Below are 19,584 nucleotides of genomic sequence, written 5' to 3' on the forward strand. Positions count from 1 at the left end.
AGGAGCTGAGCCGGAAGGCAAAGCTCTCAATTTACCGGTCGATCTACGTTCCCATCCTCACCTATGGTCATGAGCTTTGGGTCATGACCGAAAGGATAAGATCATGGCTACAATCGGCCCAAATGAGTTTGGGTCTCTCCCTTAGGGTGAGAAGCTCTGCCATCCGGGCATCTGGTCAGGATGCCACCCGAACGCCTCCCTAGGGAGGTGTTTAGGGCACGTCCAACCGGTAGGAGGCCATGGGGAAGACCCAGGACACGTTGGGAAGACTATGTCTCCCGGCGGGTCTGGGAACGCCTCGGGATCCCCCGGGAAGAGCTAGACGAAGTGGCTGGAGATAGGGAAGTCTGGGTTTCCCTGCTTAGGCTGTTGCCCCCGCGACCCGACCTCGGATAAGTGGAAGAAGATGGATGGATGGATGGTTCCTAAAAAAAGATATACTAGCCCCCAGACACATTTTTTTTCTCTAAATGTGGCCCCCGAGTCAAAATAATTGCCCAGGCCTGTGCTAACAGAATGTTAAAGGCCTACTGAAACCCACTACTACCAAGCACGCAGTCTGACAGTTTATACATCCATCCATTTTCTGCCGCTTATTCCCTTTTGGGTACGCGGGGGGCGCTAGTGCCTATCTCAGTTCACCCTGAACAAGTCACCAGTTTATATATCAATGATGAAATATTAACATTGCAACACATGCCAATACGGCCTTTTTAGTTTACTAAATTGCAATTTTAAATTTTGCGCCGAAATATCCTGCTGAAACGTGTCGGTATGATGACGCGATGTCATGGATTGTAGAGGACATTTTGTTCCAGCACCGTTCCCAGCTATAAGTCGTCTGTTTTCATCGCATAATTCCACAGTATTCTGGACATCTGTGTTGCTGAATCTTTTGCAACTTTTTCAATGAATAATGGAGACGTCAAAGAAGAAAGCTGTAGGTGGGAAGCGGTGTATTGCGGCCGCCTTTAGCAACACAAACCCAGCCGGTGTTTCTTTGTTTACATTCCTGAAAGATGACGGTGAAGCTTTACTATGGAACGGAGCGGTCAAGCGAACACGGTTGGATTGGACCACACACCCACAAAGTACAGTGTATTATGCAGCGATCACTTCGAAAGATCGTGTTTCGAAGAGGGTCCTTGCGAAGGGCAGAGATGGGCATTGCCACCGCCCGTCGACTGGTGCTGAAGAAAGGTGCGGGGCCGACCTTCAGGTTGTACAGGTACGACCATATAATCTCACTAAAACACTAGTAACTCAATAAGCAGATAAGGGATTTTCCAGAATTATCTTAGTAAATGTGTCTAATAACATCTGAATCGCTCCCACTGTATAGTTTTTTTTTTTCTTTCTAGTCCTTCACTCTCACTTTCCTCATCCACGAATGTGAAGTGAATTAAAGTGAATTATATTTATATAGCGCTTTTCTCTAGTGACTCAAAGCGCTTTACATAGTGAAACCCAATATCTAATTACATTTAAACCAGTGTGGGTGGCACTGGGAGCAGGTGGGTAAAGTGCCTTGCCCAAGGACACAACGGGCAGTGACTAGGATGGCGGAAGCGGGAATCGAACCTGCAACCCTCAAGTTGCTGGCACGGCCACTCTACCAACCGAGCTATACCGCCTTTCATCCTCGCTCAAATTGAGGAAATCGTCGCTTTCTCGGTCCGAATCGCCCTTGCTGCTGGTGGCCATGATTGTAAACAATGCTCAGAAGTGAGGAGCTCCACAACTTGTGACGTCACGCGCACATCGTCTGCTACTTCCGGTACAGGCAAGGCTTTTTTATTAGCGACCAAAAGTTGCAAACTTTATCGTGGATGTTCTCTACTAAATCCTTTCAGCAAAAATATGGCAATATGGCGAAATGATGAAGTATGACACATAGAATGGAGCTGCTATCCCCGTTTAAATAAGAACATCTCATTTCAGTAGGCCTTTAAAGGTCTTCAGCCTGAGAGAGAGAGAGAGAGAGAGAGAGAGAGAAGTGGGCGGAGTCTGCACACACTTGCACGGCCCCTCCACCTCCACCCCGGCAGTTTTCTCAGGAATCTCCCATCAAGGCTGAGCTGCTGGAGGAACTTTCTTCGGGGAGAACACACAACTTAACGCGACTCTCCCGGCGCCACCGCACCACAAAAGCCCGTGGCGTCCACTCTGGAGCTTCCGTTCACCTCCACTTACTTGCAACAACAACAACAACAACAACAAGGATGTATTTCTACTGAGAAGGGGAGACGCCTTCAAGTTGCTGGGAACTTTTTTCCACCGAAATGGAAGGGAATATTCTGTGGATTATTTTGTCTTTTTTATTGTTCATGCATCTTGTTGAAGGTACGTCGCCGCGGGAGGAGTTGGGTTTGGTTTGTTTGAGGGGACATGTTTGGACACGGTGCCCAGGGGGCCCCTCTAGCAGGACTTTTTTTTTAAAGTCTACAACCATTTCACAATATTCACGCAAAAATGATGCATTTTATATATGCAAATTTATGTACGCATTTTCACAATATTCATGCAAAAATTGTGCATTTTATATATGCATTTTAATATATGCAAATTTATGTATGCAATTTTATATATGCATTTTTATACATGCAATGCATGTTTATATATGCAATTTTATATATGCATTTTTACAAATGTCTTTTATATATGCAATGCATTTTTATACATGTCTTATATATGCAATTTTATATATGCATTTTTATACATGCAATGCATGTTCATATATGCAATTTTATATATGCATTTTTACAAATGTCTTTTATATATGCAATGCATTTTTATACATGCAATTTTATTTATGCATGTTTATATATGCTATGCATTTTTATATATCCAAAGCATTAAATATATATATGCATTTTTATATATGCAAAGCATTTTATATATGCTGTGTTGGCCCTGCGATGAGGTGGCGACTTGTCCAGGGTGTACCCCGCCTTCTGCCCGATTGTAGCTGAGATAGGCGCCAGCGCCCCCCGCGACCCCGAAAGGGAATAAGCGGTAGAAAATGGATGGATGGATGTTATATTGGCATTTTTATATATGCATTATATATATGGAATGCATTTTATATATGCATTTTTATATATGCAGTGCATTTTATATATGCATTATATACATGCAATGCAGTTTATATAGGCATTTTTATATATGTAATGCATTTTATATATGCATTTTATATATATGCAATGCATTTTTATATATGCCTTTTTTAAATGCAATGCAGTTTATACATGCATTTTTTTATATGCAATGCATTTTTGAATTTGCATTACATATATGCAATGCAAATTATATATGCATTATATACATGCAATGCATTTATATATGCATTTTTATATATGCAATGCATTCTATATATGCATTTGTATACATGCATTATATATACTGTATGCAATGCATTTTATATATGAATTTTTATGTATGCAATTAATTTTATATATGCATTTTTATACATGTATTATATATATGCAATGCATTTTATACATGCAAAGCATTTTTTATATATAATTTTTTTTAGACGCAATGCATTTTTATATGTGCATTTTTACATATGCAATGCAATCAGGAGGTTTAATGCATGCTAATATTTTAAAGCTTTAGCTTTGCACAACTCTCAAATAAAAAAAAAGTGTGTTTAATGTTGAATGACATTCCCTAAACAACTTCTTTTTGCACATTTTTTTTTGCACTTACAGTCTATTTATCAGCATTTCAAAGCAGACCAAAAAAAAAAAGTCTGCAGGATGCCACATGTTGCACTCCATGCAGGAGGAGGAGTTGGGGTCTATTTTATTAATGTGTTCAAGACTATTAAAAAAAGTAATTATAACAACACACAAAGTGTGCTGCTATGAGCCGACCAATGCATTGTTCATAAGTGTGTTAAAAGTTTTCAGATATTGTGTTTTTAAAAACAATGGAAATGATGTTTGGAGTAAAGAACAACAACCTTGCAGCTTGTATTCTTTATACTAAGTTTAGATTAAGAGGGGAAAACTATCATTTAGAGGGGGATGAACATTTTTGAAATATGTCAAGTAAGAAGGAATATAAAATACATAAATATTTCAGTTTTAGGAGATAAATGTTGCAACAAGCCTAGTGATGAGTTGAAGACATGTAGTTCTAAAGGTGTAAGAAAGCCTTGATAGAGGAATTAATGGAAATTATAAAATATAGCGTTAATTCCTTTGATGTTCCAGGCAATGTAATTTTCAGTGCATTTATCGGATAGGCAAATATAAGCTTTTGGCTTCAGCCTATTCCTATTTTCGGTCACTCTTTTTCTTTCTGTGTGTGACTGTTGCGTATAACGGTTGATTATACGACCCAAACAAACTCATTCCATTCATGCAACTTGTTTCTTGTATTCCCTTTGCAGGTTTCCGTTGCACGGATAAATACAGGCCCTGTGAGAACGGAGGGACGTGTGTAGAGTCGCCCTCCCGATGCATGTAAGTCACTTTCCAAAAATGTACACACCGAAACCTGGATCTGAGCCTCATCTCGTTTTCAGTGACGACTAGAATCCAATCCATATGAGTTGGGAAATTGTGTTAGATGTAAATATAAACAGAATACAATGATTTGCAAATCCTTTTCAAGCCATATTCAGTTGAATATGCTACAAACACAACATATTTGATGTTCAAACTCATAAACTTAATTTTTTTTGCATATAATAAACTTAGAATTTCATGGCTGCAACACGTGCCGAAGTAGTTGGGAAAGGGCATGTTCACCACTGTGTTACATCACCTTTTCTTTTAACAACACTCAATAAATGTTTGGGAACTGAGGAAACTAATTGTTGAAGCTTTGAAAGTGGAATTCTTTCCCATTCTTGTTTTATGTAGAGCTTCAGTCGCTCAATAGTCCGGGGTCTCCGCTGTCCTATTTTACGCTTCATAATGCGCCACACATTTTCCATGGGAGACAGGTCTGAACTGCAGGCGGGCCAGGAAAGTACCTGCACACTTTTTTTACGTAGCCACGCTGTTGTAACACGTGCTGAATGTGGCTTGGCATTGTCTTGCTGAAATAAGCAGGGGCGTCCATGAAAAAGACGGCGCTTGGATGGCAGCAAATGTTGTTCCAAAACCTGTATGTACCTTTCAGCATTAATGGTGCCTTCACAGATGTGTAAGTTACCCATGCCTTGGGCACTAATGCACCCCCATACCATCACAGATGCTGGCTTTTCAGCTTTGCGTTGATAACAGTCTGGATGGTTTGCTTCCCCTTTGGTCCGGATGACATGATGTCAAATATTTCCAAAAGCAATTTCAAATGTGGACTCGTCAGGCCACAGAACACTTTTCCACTTTGTATCAGTCTATCTTAGATGATTTCGGGCCCAGAAAATCCGGGGGTGTTTCTGGATGTTGTTGATAAATGGCTTTCGCTTTGCATATTAGAGCTTTAACTTGCACTTACAGATGTAGCGACCAACCGCATTTAGTGACAGTGGTTTTCTGAAGTGTTCCTGAGCCCATGTGGTGATATCCTTTAGAGATTGATGTCGGTTTTTGATACAGGGATCGAAGGTCACGGTCATTCAATGTTGGTTTCCGGCCATGCCGCTTACGTGGAGTGATTTCTCCAGATTCTCTGAACCTTTTGATGATATTATGGAGCGTAGATGTTGAAATCCCTAAATTTCTTGCAATTGCACTTTGAGAAACGTTGTTCTTAAACTGTTTGACTATTTGCTCACGCAGTTGTGGACAAAGGGGTGTACCTCGCCCCATCCTTTCTTGTGAAAGACTGAGCATTTTTCGGGGAAGCTGTTTTTATACCCAATCATGGCACCCACCTGTTCCCAATTAGCCTGCACACCTGTGGGATGTTCCAAATAAGTGTTTGATGAGCATTCCTCAACTTGATCAGTGTTTATTGCCACCTTTCCCAACTTCTTTGTCACGTGTTGCTGGCATCAAATTCTAAAATTATTGATTATTTACAACAACAACAAAAAATATTTATGAGTTTGAACATCAAATATGTTGTCTTTGTAGCATATTCAACTGAATATGGGTTGAAAAGGATTTGCAAATCATTGTATTCTGTTTATATTTACATCTAACACAATTTCCCAACTCATATGGAAACGGGGTTTGTAATATGTATATATCCACACACATGCATATATACATATATATATACACATACAACATTATTGCACAATACAGTCCAAAAAAACTAAAAAGACATGACACATGAGGACATGAGGAAAGAGAAGAGATTAGCACCAACACACCTTCTCACTCTTTTTTTAAATTGGACGGCGAGGAAAGGGAGAATGGGGGGGGGGGGGGGGGGGGGGGTTTGTTTGATGGGGATGGTCGTCACAATAGTCGAGTGAAATAGCCTCCTATCTCCGCAGGGGGTCCGCCCCCCACCCACCCTTGAAGCTCGTTTAGCTTGTTTAGAGAAGCAACATGTGTGAGTGTTACTGTTCAAAAAAGACACCTGCTTCCCTCTAAAAGTTAAAGGGGGTTAAAGATCAGGCGGCACATCAAATAATAAAAATGGAAAAAAAAAAAAAAAGCAGGGGCGGCATTGGCAGCCGTCACATTTTTATCAATCATTTGCTGCGGGAGAGTCATTAAGTCGGTCAATGTGTAATTTCACCCAGGCAGTTTTTTTTTCGTTGAACATCACAAGTGGACACAAATACAGATTTGATGTCGATTTAGTGAGAATAAGAACAATTTCTCGGGGCTTTTCAACGGGACTCCTGTAACGGGGACATTATTGAAGTGGTCGGACCAGCACTGAGGTGACACTCCAAACCAGGGGTCACCAACCTTTTTGAAAGCAAGAGCTACTTCTTGGGTACTGATTAATGCCAAGGGCTACCAGTTTGATACACAAATAAATTGCCAGAAATAGCCAATTTGCTTAATTGACCTTTAATAAATAAATCCATGTATCAATCAATCAATGATTATTTATATAGCCCTAAATCACTAGTGTCTCAAAGGGCTGCACAAACCACTACGACATCCTCGGTAGGCCCACATAAGGGCAAGGAAAACTCACACCCAGTGGGACGTCGGTGACAATGATGACTATGAGAAACCTTGGAGAGGACCATATATGTGGGCAAACCCCCCCCTCTGGGACCGAAAGCAATGGATGTCGAGCGGGTCTAACATGATACTGTTCAATCCATAGTGGATCCAACACAACCGTAAGAGTCCAGTCCAAAAATATTTTTTTTAAAATGGGTATTTCTGTCTGTCATTCCGTTGTACATTTTTTTTCCTTTTACGGAAGGTTTTTTTGTAGAGAATAAATGATGAAAAAAAATGCTTAATTGAATGGTTTAAAAGAGGAGAAAACAGGAAAAAAATTAAAATTAAATTTTGAAACATAGTTTATCTTCAATTTCGACTCTTTAAAATTCAAAATTCAACCAAAAAAAATGGTGAAAAACTAGCTAATTCGAATCTTTTTGAAAAAATAAAAAAACAATTTTTTATGGAACATCATTTGTCATTTTTTCTGATTAAGATTAATTTTACAATTTTGATGACATGTTTTAAATAGTTTAAAATCCAATCTGCACTTTGTTAGAATATATAACAAATTGGACCAAGCTATATTTCTAACAAAGACATATCATTTCTTCTAGATTTTCCAGAACAAAAATTTTAAAATAAATTCAAAAGACTTTGAAACACTGCGATGAGGTGGCGACTTGTCCAGGGTGTACCCTGCCTTCCGCCCGATTGTAGCTGAGATAGGCGCCAGCGCCCCCCGCTACCCCAAAAAGGGAATAAGCGGTAGAAAATGGATGGATATTAGTAAAATTTTCCTGATTAGATTAATTTTAGAATTTTGATGACACGTTTTAATAGGTTAAAATCTAATCTGCACTTTGTTAGAATATATAACAAATTGGACCAAGCTATATTTCTAACAAAGACATATAATTTCTTCTAGATTTTCCAGAACAAAAATTTGAAAATAAATTCAAAAGACTTTGAAACACTGCGATGAGGTGGCGACTTGTCCAGGGTGTACCCTGCCTTCCGCCCGATTGTAGCTGAGATAGGCGCCAGCGCCCCCCGCTATCCCAAAAAGGGAATAAGCGGTAGAAAATGGATGGATATTAGTAAAATTTTCCTGATTAGATTAATTTTAGAATTTTGATGACACGTTTTAATAGGTTAAAATCTAATCTGCACTTTGTTAGAATATATAACAAATTGGACCAAGCTATATTTCTAACAAAGACATATAATTTCTTCTAGATTTTCCAGAACAAAAATTTGAAAATAAATTCAAAAGACTTTGAAACACTGCGATGAGGTGGCGACTTGTCCAGGGTGTACCCTGCCTTCCGCCCGATTGTAGCTGAGATAGGCGCCAGCGCCCCCCGCGACCCTAAAAGGGAGTAAGCGGTAGAAAATGGATGGATGGATGGACTTTGAAACAAGATTTAAATTTGATTCTACAGATTTTCTAGATTTGCCAGAATAATTTGAATTTTAATCATAAGTTTGGCGGACAAACAGAAGCTAAAATGAAGAATTAAATTAAAATGTACTTATTATTCTTTTACAATAAAAAAAAAAAATTTACAAATTTGATTCTACAGATTTTCTAGATTTGCCAGAGTATTTTTTTTAATTTTAATCATAAGTTTGAAGAAACATTTCACAAATATTTGTCGAAAAAACAGAAGCTAAAATGAAGAATTAAATTAAAATGTACTTATTATTCTTTTACAATAAAAAAAAATAAATTTACAAATTTGATTCTACAGATTTTCTAGATTTGCCAGAGTATTTTTTTTAATTTTAATCATAAGTTTGAAGAAACATTTCACAAATATTTGTCGAAAAAACAGAAGCTAAAATGAAGAATTAAATTAAAATGTATTTATTATTCTTTTACAATAAAAAAAAATAAATTTACAAATTTGATTCTACAGATTTTCTAGATTTGCCAGAGTATTTTTTTTAATTTTAATCATAAGTTTGAAGAAACATTTCACAAATATTTGTCGAAAAAACAGAAGCTAAAATGAAGAATTAAATTAAAATGTACTTATTATTCTTTTACAATAAAAAAAAATAAATTTACAAATTTGATTCTACAGATTTTCTAGATTTGCCAGAGTATTTTTTTTAATTTTAATCATAAGTTTGAAGAAACATTTCACAAATATTTGTCGAAAAAACAGAAGCTAAAATGAAGAATTAAATTAAAATGTATTTATTATTCTTTTACAATAAAAAAAAATAAATTTACAAATTTGATTCTACAGATTTTCTAGATTTGCCAGAGTATTTTTTTTAATTTTAATCATAAGTTTGAAGAAACATTTCACAAATATTTGTCGAAAAAACAGAAGCTAAAATGAAGAATTAAATTAAAATGTATTTATTATTCTTTTACAATAAAAAAAAATAAATTTACAAATTTGATTCTACAGATTTTCTAGATTTGCCAGAGTATTTTTATTTATTTTAATCATAAGTTTGAAGAAACATTTCACAAATATTTGGCGGACAAACAGAAGCTAAAAGGAAGAATTAAATTAAAATGTACTTATTATTCTTTTACAATAAAAAAAATAAATTTACAAATTTGATTCTACAGATTTTCTAGATTTGCCAGAGTATTTTTTTTAATTTTAATCATAAGTTTGAAGAAACATTTCACAAATATTTGTCGAAAAAACAGAAGCTAAAATGAAGAATTAAATTAAAATGTACTTATTATTCTTTTACAATAAAAAAAAATTAATTTACAAATTTGATTCTACAGATTTTCTAGATTTGCCAGAGTATTTTTTTTAATTTTAATCATAAGTTTGAAGAAACATTTCACAAATATTTGTCGAAAAAACAGAAGCTAAAATGAAGAATTAAATTAAAATGTACTTATTATTCTTTTACAATAAAAAAAAAAAAATTTACAAATTTGATTCTACAGATTTTCTAGATTTGCCAGAGTATTTTTTTTAATTTTAATCATAAGTTTGAAGAAACATTTCACAAATATTTGTCGAAAAAACAAGCTAAAATGAAGAATTAAATTAAAAAGTATTTATTATTCTTTACAATAAAAAAAATTAAATACTTGAACATTGCTTTAAATTGTCAGGAAAAAAGAGGAAGGAATTTAAAAAGTAAAAAGGTATATGCGTTTAAAAATCCTAAAATCGTTTTTAAAGTTGTATTTTTTCTCTAAAATTGTCTTTCTGAAAGTTATAAGAAGCAAAGAAAAAATATAAATACATTTATTTAAACGAGTGAAGACCAAGTCTTTCAAATATTTTCTTGGATTTTCAAATTCTATTTGAGTTTTGTCTCTCTTAGAATTGCTAGTAAATAAATACAATTTAAAAAATAGAGGCAGCTCACTGGTAAGTGCTGCTATTTGTGCTATTTTTTAGAACAGGCCAGTGGGCGACTCATCTGGTCCTTACGGGCGACCTGGTGCCCGCGGGCACCGTGTTGGTGACCCCTGCTCCAAACCTCGCCACCCGCCCCCCACGGGAACAAAGAAGTAAACAATGAGAAAAGATCCTTTCTTGGATCAGATTCCTGATATGGAGAACATGCAGAGTGAGCGCAGAGACGGGGGAGGAAAACCACAAAAATGTGATTTCATTGTAATGTGTCAACAAAAAAATTGATACAATTTCTAAGAATTGAAAGAATCCGCTCTAAACTTGATGCGTTTTATCTCAGAGCTTCTTAAGTGGCGCCAACTAACTAACTGGAGACGGCGATTGTCTTTGTTCCTGGTCCAAGATAGCGGCGTATCCTATTTCCTGTGCGGCCATGATGTCACAGTATCACATCAAAAACAACAACCGCCCGCCCGCCTTTTAGAGGTTTACGAGTCACTACCAGTTCACGCCTCGGACTCTGACCTCCCGCTCGGTAGATTGACGACGGATTTCCAGGCAGTGTATGCTTTTTGTGACATCTGCACTAAACAACAAAGTTAGCGTGTTAATGTTAGCGTTTTAACTTTTCTTGATAAGGTCCGAGGAGCACCAGACCACTCAAATTTTCTCCGGAAGGACTCTTTGATTGAACGGTTGCAAAACTAGCTCAAAAAGTTAGCATGCTAATGTTAGCTTGTTAACATTTCAATATCTCAATATGCTTGATAGGGCCCGATGAGCACCAGACGACCACTCAAATTTTCTCCGGAAGACTCTTTGGTTGAACGGTTGCAAAACTAGCTCAAAAAGTTAGCATGCTAATGTCAGCATGTTTACATTTAAATATTCCAATATCTACATTTGCTTGATAAGGTCTGAGGAGCACCAGACCACCCTAATTTTCTCCGGAAAGACTCTTTGGTTGAACGGTTGCAAAACTAGCTCAAAAAGTTAGCATGCTAATGTCAGCATGTTTACATTTAAATATTCCAATATCTACATTTGCTTGATAAGGTCTGAGGAGCACCAGACCACCCTAATTTTCTCCGGAAAGACTCTTTGGTTGAACGGTTGCAAAACTAGCTCAAAAAGTTAGCATGCTAATGTTAGCGTGTTAACATTTCAATATCTACATTTGCTTGATAAGGTCCGAGGACCACCAGACCACCCTAATTTACTCCGGAAAGACTCTTTGATTGAACGGTTGCAAAACTAGCTCAAAAAGTTAGCATGCTACTGTCAGCATGTTTACATTTAAATATCCCAATATCTACATTTGCTTGATAAGGTCTGAGGAGCACCAGACCACCCTAATTTTCTCCGGAAAGACTCTTTGGTTGAACGGTTGCAAAACTAGCTAAAAAAGTTAGCATGCTAATGTTAGCGTGTTAACATTTCAATATCCCAATACGCTTGATAGGGCCCGAGGAGCACCAGACCACTCAAATTTTCTCCGGAAGACTCTTTGGTTGAACGGTTGCAAAACTAGCTCAAAAAGTTAGCATGCTAATGTCAGCATGTTTACATTTAAATATTCCAATATCTACATTTGCTTGATAAGGTCTGAGCAGCACCAGACCAACCTCATTTTCTCCGGAAAGACTCTTTGGTTGAACGGTTGCAAAACTAGCTCAAAAAGTTAGCATGCTAATGTTAGCGTGTTAACATTTCAATATTCCAATATGCTTGATAGAGCCCAATGAGCACCAGACCACCCTATTTTTCTCCAGAAAGACTCTTTGGTTGAACGGTTGCAAAACTAGCTCAAAAAGTTAGCATGCTAATGTTAGCATGTTAACATTTAAATATCCCAATATCTACATTTGCTTGATAAAGTCCAAGGAGCACCAGACCACCCTAATTTTCTCCAGAAAGACTCTTTGGTTGAACGGTTGCAAAACTAGCTCAAAAAGTTAGCATGCTAATGTCAGCATGTTTACATTTAAATATCCCAATATCTACATTAGCTTGATAAGGTCTGAGCAGCACCAGACCAACCTAATTTTCTCCGGAAAGACTCTTTGGTTGAACGGTTGCAAAACTAGCTCAAAAAGTTAGCATGCTAATGTTAGCATGTTAACATTTAAATATCCCAATATCTACATTTGCTTGATAAAGTCCAAGGAGCACCAGACCACCCTAATTTTCTCCAGAAAGACTCTTTGGTTGAACGGTTGCAAAACTAGCTCAAAAAGTTAGCATGCTAATGTTAGCATGTTAACATTTAAATATCCCAATATCTACATTTGCTTGATAAAGTCCAAGGAGCACCAGACCACCCTAATTTTCTCCGGGAAGACTCTTTGGTTGAACGGTTGCAAAACTATCTCAAAAGGTTAGCATGCTAATGTTAGCGTGTTAACATTTCAATATCCCAATACGCTTGATAGGGCCCGAGGAGCACCATACCACTCTAATTTTCTCCGGAAGACTCTTTGATTGAACGGTTGCAAAACTAGCTCAAAAGGTTAGCATGCTAATGTTAGCTTGTTAACATTTCAATATCGCAATACGTTTGATAGGGCCCGAGGAGCACCAGACCACCCTAATTTTCTCCAGAAAGACTCTTTGGTTGAATGGTTGCAAAACTAGCTCAAAAGGTTAGCATGCTAATGTTAGCTTGTTAACATTTCAATATCTCAATACGCTTGATAGGGCCCGAGGAGCACCAGACCAACCTAATTTTCTCCAGAAGACTCTTTGGTTGAACGGTTGCAGAACTAGCTCAAAAAGTTAGCATGCTAAGGTTAGCACGTTAACATTTCAATACCCCAATATGCTTGATAGGGCCCGAGGAGCACCAGACCAACCTAATTTTCTCCGGAAGACTCTTTGGTTGAACGGTTGCAAAACTAGCTCAAAAGGTTAGCATGCTAATGTTAGCGTGTTAACATTTCAATATCTACATTTGCTTGATAAGGTCCGAGGACCACCAGACCACCCTAATTTACTCCGGAAAGACTCTTTGATTGAACGGTTGCAAAACTAGCTCAAAAAGTTAGCATGCTACTGTCAGCATGTTTACATTTAAATATCCCAATATCTACATTTGCTTGATAAGGTCTGAGGAGCACCAGACCACCCTCATTTTCTCCGGAAAGACTCTTTGGTTTAACAGTTGCAAAACTAGCTCAAAAAGTTAGCATGCTAAGGTTAGCTGGTTAACATTTCAATACCCCAATACGCTTGATAGGGCCCCAGGAGCACCAGAACACCCTCATTTTCTCCGGAAGACTCTTTGATTGAATAGTTGCAAAACTATTTTAAAAAGCTAGCATGCTAATGTTAGCATGTTAACATTCCAATATCCCAATATCTACATTTACTTGATAAGGTCCGAGGAGCACCAGACCACCCTAATTTTCTCCGGAAAGACTCTTTGGTTGAACGGTTGCAAAACTAACTCAAAAAGTTAGCGTGGTAATGTTAGCGTGTTAACATTTCAATATACCAATAGGCTTGATAGAGCCCGATGAGCACCAGACCACCCTAATTTTCTCCAGAAAGACTCTTTGATTGAACGGTTGCAAAACTAGCGCAAAAAGTTAGCATGCTAATGTTAGCGTGTTAACATTTCAATATCTACATTTACTTGATAAGGTCCGAGGAGCACCAGACCACCCTAATTTTCTCCAGAAAGACTCTTTGATTGAACGGTTGCAAAACTAGCGCAAAAAGTTAGCATGCTAATGTCAGCATGTTAACATTTAAATATCCCAATATCTACATTTGTTTGATAAAGTCCAAGGAACACCAGACCACCCGAATTTTCTCCAGAAAGACTCTTTGATTGAACGGTTGCAAAACTAGCTCAAAAGGTTAGCATGCTAATGTTAGCTTGTTAACATTTCAATATCTCAATACGTTTGATAGGGCCCGAGGAGCACCAGACCACTCAAATTTTCTCTGGAAGACTCTCTGATTGAACGGTTGCAAAACTAGCTCAAAAGGTTAGCATGCTAATGTTAGCTTGTTAACATTTCAATATCTCAATACGCTTGATAGGGCCCGAGGAGCACCAGACCACTCTAATTTTCTCCAGAAAGACTCTTTGGTTGAATGGTTGCAAAACTAGCTCAAAAGGTTAGCATGCTAATGTTAGCTTGTTAACATTTCAATATCTCAATACGCTTGATAGGGCCCGAGGAGCACCAGACCAACCTAATTTTCTCCGGAAGACTCTTTGGTTGAACGGTTGCAAAACTAGCTCAAAAGGTTAGCATGCTAATGTTAGCTTGTTAACATTTCAATATCCCAATACGCTTGATAGGGCCCGAGGAGCACCAGACCACTCAAATTTTCTCCGGAAGACTCTTTGGTTGAACGGTTGCAAAACTAGCTCAAAAAGTTAGCATGCTAATGTCAGCATGTTTACATTTAAATATTCCAATATCTACATTTGCTTGATAAGGTCTGAGGAGCATCAGACCACCCTAATTTTCTCCGGAAAGACTCTTTGGTTGAACGGTTGCAAAACTAGCTCAAAAGGTTAGCATGCTAATGTTAGCGTGTTAACATTTCAATATCTACATTTGCTTGATAAGGTCCGAGGACCACCAGACCACCCTAATTTACTCCGGAAAGACTCTTTGATTGAACGGTTGCAAAACTAGCTCAAAAAGTTAGCATGCTACTGTCAGCATGTTTACATTTAAATATCCCAATATCTACATTTGCTTGATAAGGTCTGAGGAGCACCAGACCACCCTCATTTTCTCCGGAAAGACTCTTTGGTTTAACAGTTGCAAAACTAGCTCAAAAAGTTAGCATGCTAAGGTTAGCTGGTTAACATTTCAATACCCCAATACGCTTGATAGGGCCCCAGGAGCACCAGAACACCCTCATTTTCTCCGGAAGACTCTTTGATTGAATAGTTGCAAAACTATTTTAAAAAGCTAGCATGCTAATGTTAGCATGTTAACATTCCAATATCCCAATATCTACATTTACTTGATAAGGTCCGAGGAGCACCAGACCACCCTAATTTTCTCCGGAAAGCCTCTTTGGTTGAACGGTTGCAAAACTAACTCAAAAAGTTAGCGTGGTAATGTTAGCGTGTTAACATTTCAATATACCAATAGGCTTGATAGAGCCCGATGAGCACCAGACCACCCTAATTTTCTCCAGAAAGACTCTTTGATTGAACGGTTGCAAAACTAGCGCAAAAAGTTAGCATGCTAATGTTAGCGTGTTAACATTTCAATATCTACATTTACTTGATAAGGTCCGAGGAGCACCAGACCACCCTAATTTTCTCCAGAAAGACTCTTTGATTGAACGGTTGCAAAACTAGCGCAAAAAGTTAGCATGCTAATGTCAGCATGTTAACATTTAAATATCCCAATATCTACATTTGTTTGATAAAGTCCAAGGAACACCAGACCACCCGAATTTTCTCCAGAAAGACTCTTTGATTGAACGGTTGCAAAACTAGCTCAAAAGGTTAGCATGCTAATGTTAGCTTGTTAACATTTCAATATCTCAATACGTTTGATAGGGCCCGAGGAGCACCAGACCACTCAAATTTTCTCTGGAAGACTCTCTGATTGAACGGTTGCAAAACTAGCTCAAAAGGTTAGCATGCTAATGTTAGCTTGTTAACATTTCAATATCTCAATACGCTTGATAGGGCCCGAGGAGCACCAGACCACTCTAATTTTCTCCAGAAAGACTCTTTGGTTGAATGGTTGCAAAACTAGCTCAAAAGGTTAGCATGCTAATGTTAGCTTGTTAACATTTCAATATCTCAATACGCTTGATAGGGCCCGAGGAGCACCAGACCACTCAAATTTTCTCCGGAAGACTCTCTGATTGAACGGTTGCAAAACTAGCTCAAAAGGTTAGCATGCTAATGTTAGCTTGTTAACATTTCAATATCTCAATACGCTTGATAGGGCCCGATGAGCACCAGACCACCCTTATTTTCTCCGGAAGACTCTCTGATTGAACGGTTGCAAAACTAGCTCAAAAGGTTAGCATGCTAATGTTAGCTTGTTAACATTTCAATATCTCAATACGCTTGATAGGGCCCGAGGAGCACCAGACCACTCTAATTTTCTCCGGAAGACTCTTTGATTGAACGGTTGCAAAACTAGCTCAAAAGGTTAGCATGCTAATGTTAGCTTGTTAACATTTCAATATCTCAATACGCTTGATAGGGCCCGAGGAGCACCAGACCACTCTAATTTTCTCCAGAAAGACTCTTTGGTTGAATGGTTGCAAAACTAGCTCAAAAGGTTAGCATGCTAATGTTAGCTTGTTAACATTTCAATATCTCAATACGCTTGATAGGGCCCGAGGAGCACCAGACCACTCAAATTTTCTCCGGAAGACTCTCTGATTGAACGGTTGCAAAACTAGCTCAAAAGGTTAGCATGCTAATGTTAGCTTGTTAACATTTCAATATCTCAATACGCTTGATAGGGCCCGATGAGCACCAGACCACCCTTATTTTCTCCGGAAGACTCTCTGATTGAACGGTTGCAAAACTAGCTCAAAAGGTTAGCATGCTAATGTTAGCTTGTTAACATTTCAATATCTCAATACGCTTGATAGGGCCCGAGGAGCACCAGACCACTCTAATTTTCTCCGGAAGACTCTTTGATTGAACGGTTGCAAAACTAGCTCAAAAGGTTAGCATGCTAATGTTAGCTTGTTAACATTTCAATATCTCAATACGCTTGATAGGGCCCGAGGAGCACCAGACCACTCTAATTTTCTCCAGAAAGACTCTTTGGTTGAATGGTTGCAAAACTAGCTCAAAAGGTTAGCATGCTAATGTTAGCTTGTTAACATTTCAATATCTCAATACGCTTGATAGGGCCCGAGGAGCACCAGACCACTCAAATTTTCTCCGGAAGACTCTCTGATTGAACGGTTGCAAAACTAGCTCAAAAGGTTAGCATGCTAATGTTAGCTTGTTAACATTTCAATATCTCAATACGCTTGATAGGGCCCGATGAGCACCAGACCACCCTTATTTTCTCCGGAAGACTCTCTGATTGAACGGTTGCAAAACTAGCTCAAAAGGTTAGCATGCTAATGTTAGCTTGTTAACATTTCAATATCTCAATACGCTTGATAGGGCCCGAGGAGCACCAGACCACTCTAATTTTCTCCGGAAGACTCTTTGATTGAACGGTTGCAAAACTAGCTCAAAAGGTTAGCATGCTAATGTTAGCTTGTTAACATTTCAATATCCCAATACGCTTGATAGGGCCCGAGGAGCACCAGACCACTCAAATTTTCTCCGGAAGACTCTTTGGTTGAACGGTTGCAAAACTAGCTCAAAAAGTTAGCATGCTAATGTCAGCATGTTTACATTTAAATATCCCAATATCTACATTTGTTTGATAAAGTCCAAGGAACACCAGACCACTCAAATTTTCTCCAGAAGGACTCTCTGATTGAACGGTTGCAAAACTAGCTCAAAAGGTTAGCATGCTAATGTTAGCTTGTTAACATTTCAATATCCCAATACACTTGATAGGGCCCGAGGAGCACCAGACCACTCAAATTTTCCCCGGAAGACTCTTTGATTGAACGGTTGTAAAACTAGCTCAAAAGGTTAGCATGCTAATGTTAGCTTGTTAACATTTCAATATTCCAATATGCTTGATAGGGCCCGAGGACCACCAGACCACCCTTATTTTTTCCAGAAGGACTCTTTGATTGAACGGTTGCAAAACTAGCTCAAAAGGTTAGCATGCGAATGTTAGCTTGTTAACATTTCAATATCTCAATACGCTTGATAGGGCCCGAGGAGCACCAGACCACTCTAATTTTCTCCGGAAGACTCTTTGATTGAACGGTTGCAAAACTAGCTCAAAAAGTTAGCATGCTAATGTTAGCATGTTAACATTTCAATATCCTATTATCTACATTTGCTTGATAGGGCCCGAGGAGCACCAGACCACTCTCATTTTCTCCGGAACACTCTTTGATTGAACAGTTGCAGGGCCACTTTTTTTTAAAGCTTCAGGACTTGAAAACTTTAAAAGAAAGTAGTGTTTTTTTTTCTAAAAAGGGGGAGACGCGGGCCTTTTAACTGCTAAGTTAATTAAGATAAGATCGTTAAAAAGGACAAGCAGTACAACCATGCGATTTGTCTTGATTGGATAATATAACGGAATGACTTCATATGCTACTTGTATATTAGGTCTTTCCCCCAGAAAAATGGGTAGTTAAGGTGGTGACTCTCCAGGGGGAGGGGACGGGGGTGGGTGGGTATAAGGATCGGTACATCCTGGTCTATCACCATCATGTCTCCACCCCGTCGCTGCCACCCCAGCCTGGGGGGGCAATAGACTTCAGACTGCGGTGAAGTAGGCCGGCTTCGTCGCATGAAGAAGCCTACAACTATTGGTTGTTTTCCTCTCCATTTGCTGAATGGCGATATACATCTCCGTATTTTTTCCATAAAGTAAAAACAAAACAGTCCTAGTTACCTGAGATACTGAAATAATGACTGACAAAGTCTAATTAATGACTTACTGTAAGTAAGCGTTTGAAAAAAAAAAAAAAAAAGAGTTAAAAGTGGGGTCACATGCTCGACTCCATCCATCCATTTTCTACCTCTTGTCCCTTTTAGGGTCTCTGCGTAATTTATTACAGCATTTGGGAAGCCTGTGGTTGATTTTTCTTATGTACATGTTATATTTGTATCAACATGTGGTAGCAGGGACCCTGCCATTCAAAACTAGGCTGCTACATTACTAATGATCAATGTAACTATAGCTGAAAAATAGCACAATAGCAATAGGAGAGACTATTCATCCCTGAACACCATGGAGTTCATGTAGTCTTTATGGTGCACTTACAATATTATATTAACTATCAGAGACAGAAACTCTTCATTAAATATAATGTTTTTTTGCTGCTTCAACACAGCTCTATAAACACAGAAAATAGTCAAGTGAAATAACTTTGTTTTTAACTGTAAGTCAATATTGCTTGTCTTTCTCTCAGACAGGCAGGGCTTTGCTGTCCGTAACACACACACAGCACAGTGAGCTAACGTTACGCTAATTAGCCTTCACCTCAAGGACTCCAAGCGAGCTGAGGTGCCGCTTATGTTTCTAGAACGTCAACGGGCTCGTAGTAATGTTACGAGTAGTTGACTGGGAGGTGTTTATCATTATTTGGGGAGAGTC

General features: G+C 38.3%; 1 protein-coding gene across 1 annotated transcript in view; it reads left to right on the plus strand.

The window, feature by feature from the left end:
* Nucleotides 1-2,060: 2,060 nt before the first annotated feature.
* The window catches only part of notch3 (notch receptor 3), a 95,771-nt gene continuing 78,247 nt past the window's right edge, over nucleotides 2,061-19,584 (plus strand). The window contains 2 exon segments of the mRNA XM_061905227.1: nucleotides 2,061-2,343; nucleotides 4,400-4,472. Coding sequence (XP_061761211.1) covers nucleotides 2,283-2,343; nucleotides 4,400-4,472 — 134 coding nt within the window. The 5' untranslated portion in view covers nucleotides 2,061-2,282.

The sequence above is a fragment of the Nerophis ophidion genome, linkage group LG07 (genome assembly GCF_033978795.1).
Source record: "Nerophis ophidion isolate RoL-2023_Sa linkage group LG07, RoL_Noph_v1.0, whole genome shotgun sequence".
Lineage (NCBI taxonomy): Eukaryota > Metazoa > Chordata > Actinopteri > Syngnathiformes > Syngnathidae > Nerophis > Nerophis ophidion.